The sequence below is a fragment of the Gracilinanus agilis genome, unplaced genomic scaffold (genome assembly GCF_016433145.1).
Source record: "Gracilinanus agilis isolate LMUSP501 unplaced genomic scaffold, AgileGrace unplaced_scaffold27272, whole genome shotgun sequence".
NCBI lineage: Eukaryota > Metazoa > Chordata > Mammalia > Didelphimorphia > Didelphidae > Gracilinanus > Gracilinanus agilis.
Window position 1 is genome coordinate 1 of NW_025359438.1, and position 3,477 is coordinate 3,477.

Sequence of the window (3,477 nt, forward strand, 5' to 3'; positions counted from 1 at the left end):
GTACACTTCTTGGGTTACATCTGTGAACATTTTGAGCCAGTAAAATGATTAATTCTCAGATGCTTTTTTTTTGCTCATATATCCAAAATATCCTGGAGAGTTTCCATGCCTTTAGTAGTACTGAATACTGCCTAGTAATATCTGTGGCATAAGTAATAGTCTAGTATACTCCTTCATTGCATAGTCCCAACCTCTGCCATTGTCTCAATAGAAAATTACCTATAGAAGATTGGTGTTTGAGATCTATCCTCTCGCAACGTTACTCCTTAGCAGGTATTATTTCAAACAGTACCTCATCAGTCATCTGATTTATGATATTCACCAATCAACCAAGGATAAATGAGGACAAGATGTGTGTAGTAAAGCAAGATTCATATGTGCTGCTCTTATGGTATTTAGAGAAGATTTATAGTTTTAATGGTCCTGCCATCTTTTTATTGGTCAATACATAGCTTGCTGCTTATAGCTTTCACTCCATCCTTAAGTATTTTATGTTCTGTACTCTCCTTCATAGTGCAGCTGCAGCAATTTTAGTTGTTCCTAGTAAAGTAGTGAATTTTAAATTCAGCTATTTTGTCACCCATCTCTGGCAAATAGCAGAAATCTTGGCACTTCACAGAATATAAATCAGTGGACAATTGGCACTCCACATTTGCACTTTTACTCCCTACCCATAGTCTTAAAACTTGACAATCCTCTTCAAGCTAGAATTTCCAGCAAATGGGGTAGGATGTTTTAATTTATTTCAAACTTTTGTTGGCAAATCCTACTAGTTTCACATGATGATGGTCTCTAGGTGGAGGACTAATGCCAACTCCTCCCAACAGAAAGCAGGATGCAGGAGATAAATCTTTTTAGGGTCAACATGAGCCAGTGCTGACCCATGTTGATTGAGCACATATAATGTACTGGAAACTGCACAAAGCACTGGATGTATAAACAAAAAAAAACAAAAATTACATTGTCCCTGCCCTCAAAGAGATCACATTATAAGACAACAGCAAAGAATCATACACAAAATATTTGAAGAATAGATGGAAGATTAATGGGCATAAAATATATCATCTATAATTTAAATGTCTATATGATTTTGCTCAAAATTAATCTTATGGGGGCAGCTGGGTAGCTCAGTGGAGTGAGAGTCAGGCCTAGAGATGGGAGGTCCTAGGTTCAAACCCGGCCTCAGCCACTTCCCAGCTGTGTGACCCTGGGCAAGTCACTTGACCCCCATTGCCCACCCTTACCAATCTTCCACCTATGAGAAAATACACTGAAGTACAAGGGTTTAAAAAAAATTAATCTTATGGAACAAACAATGAGATGTGTCCCTCTCTGACTGACATTGCCACTGGATAAGTTTCAGGTTATTCCCCCATAGTATTCAAACCTAATTCTCCTGAATCTAAGTCTGAGTATCTTTATTTTACTCTAATGAAACAATAAAAAGTCATCTAACAAATACCTCTTATTTTTCAGGTCTGTGACAGCTTCTAAGATATGAATAGGGACCATAAAATGGGACAGATCCCTATCCCATCAAAAACTCGATGGATGGAATTCATTCCTTCTCAGCTTTTAGCCTCTGGTTCTATTATGACCACTTAAAAAAGAGAATAAACTAATTTAGGGCAGAGATTGTCCTATCTATTTTGTACATCTTCCAGTGTCTACCTAGCATAATACTATTCTCAAAGTAAACATTTTTTAAATGTGTGTTGTTATACCCTTCAACTGGCAGCAAAGAAATGGCCTTCAAATTTATATTTGAAAGAAGACCTTCTGTTTCATTGTGACAATTCCTTTTAGACTTTTTGTTCAATAGTTAAAATAAAAAGCCACCATGTCTTTCATAAAGAATTCAGATTGATCAGTTTGTTATTGCTTGCTCTTTTATACAATTAGACAATATGGTATTGTGGCTAGAGAGTTGGTCTAGGAATAGAGAGATAGTCTGACTGAGTGTATAGATTATCAGCCATTTTGATAAAAGCTAATGCCCTGTCTAGCCTCTCATACATATTGTCTGTGTGATCATGAGCACTTCTCTTAACCTCTCAGTGATATCAAGGAATTCTCTAAGGCTACTGTTTGTAGAATTGCAGACACATATTGATGATGATAGTTTCTTCAATGAGCAGCCTTTATCCTAATAAAATTAAAGAATTTTTGTTTGTTTTAAGTGGTATAGAGCAGTGATGGGCAAACTTTTTAAAGAGGGGGCCAAAGGAAGGGAAATGCTCATCTGTCAGTCTGTTTCTAAGGCAACTCTTTCGAAGTTATATTGTATTGTATCCTACTCATCATATTTGTCAGATAGAACATTTCAGGGGGCTGCATTTGGCCTGCAGACCATAGTTTGCCCATCACTGGTATAGAGGAGAAACTACTGAATGAAGATATGGGAAGATTTGTGTAGATGTGCCATATGGCTCTGTGCCAGTCATTCCCTGGAATTTCCATATCCCATTCCAGGTTTGTAGTGAGTCTCAGTGATGATAATATAGTTATTATTTTAATTTAAAATTAAATAACATTTAAATTTAAATATTAATTTAATTTAAATTTTTAATTTTAATTTTAGATTTTAAATTAATTATTTTGAAAATATTAAAAGTCCAATGAAATTTAACCTTGGCCAATGTGATGAGAGAATGAGAAAGACAGAGACAGACAGAGAGAATCATAGAGAGGAGAAAGAGGAGCAGGAAGAATAAGAGAAGGAACAGGAGGAGGAGAAAAGGAAGAGGAAGAGAAAAGAAAAGAGAGTAGATCCTGAGAAACCCTGTTTCCTCATTGACTTCTTGACATGAACCAAAACATCTCATGCAGGATGTGGTCTCTGTAAATTAAACAAAGAATCATTTTGAGGAGAAGCTGAGTGTCAGATCAGAGAAACACAAATATAATTAAACCAATAAGTTATTTAGCCTGTAAATTCCTTTTGATAATTTTCTTCATAGCATCTTTTACATCTTTATTCCTTAGGCTATAGATCAAGGGATTTAACATAGGACTCACGAAAATATAGAAAACTGCTACGATTTTCCCTTGTTCTATAGATGTCTCTGAGGGAGGGTTTAAATACATGAAGAAAAGAGTCCCATAAAAAATAGTGACTGCTGTCAGATGGGAGCCACAGGTAGAGAAAGCTTTCCGTCTGCCCTCAGTTGAACGGATGCGCAAGATGGCCATGAAGATAAACATATAAGAGATGAGGATGATTATGAGAGAACAGATGAGGTTGGAACCAGCACCTACAAACATGGCAGTTTCTTTGACATAAGTGTCTGAGCAGGCTAGGACCATGAGAGGTGGGTCAGCACAGTAGAAGTGGTTAATCACATTAGGGCCACAGAAGGATAGATGGAGCATCAAGATAGTTTGTATCAGACCATTGACAAAGCCATAAACATAGGGTGCTGTGACCAGGGAGATGCAGATGTTCTTAGACATTTTGCTACTATAGAGAAGTGGATT

At 36.7% G+C, this 3,477-nt stretch overlaps 1 protein-coding gene across 1 annotated transcript; it reads right to left on the reverse strand.

Moving 5' to 3' along the window:
- Positions 1-2,919: 2,919 nt before the first annotated feature.
- LOC123254639 (olfactory receptor 1030-like) lies at positions 2,920-3,468 on the reverse strand (the record flags this gene model as incomplete). Its single annotated transcript, XM_044683616.1, has 1 exon — positions 2,920-3,468. A coding segment is annotated over one exon (549 nt), but the record flags the coding sequence as incomplete, so codon positions are not given.
- Between the last annotated feature and the right edge of the window lie 9 nt (positions 3,469-3,477).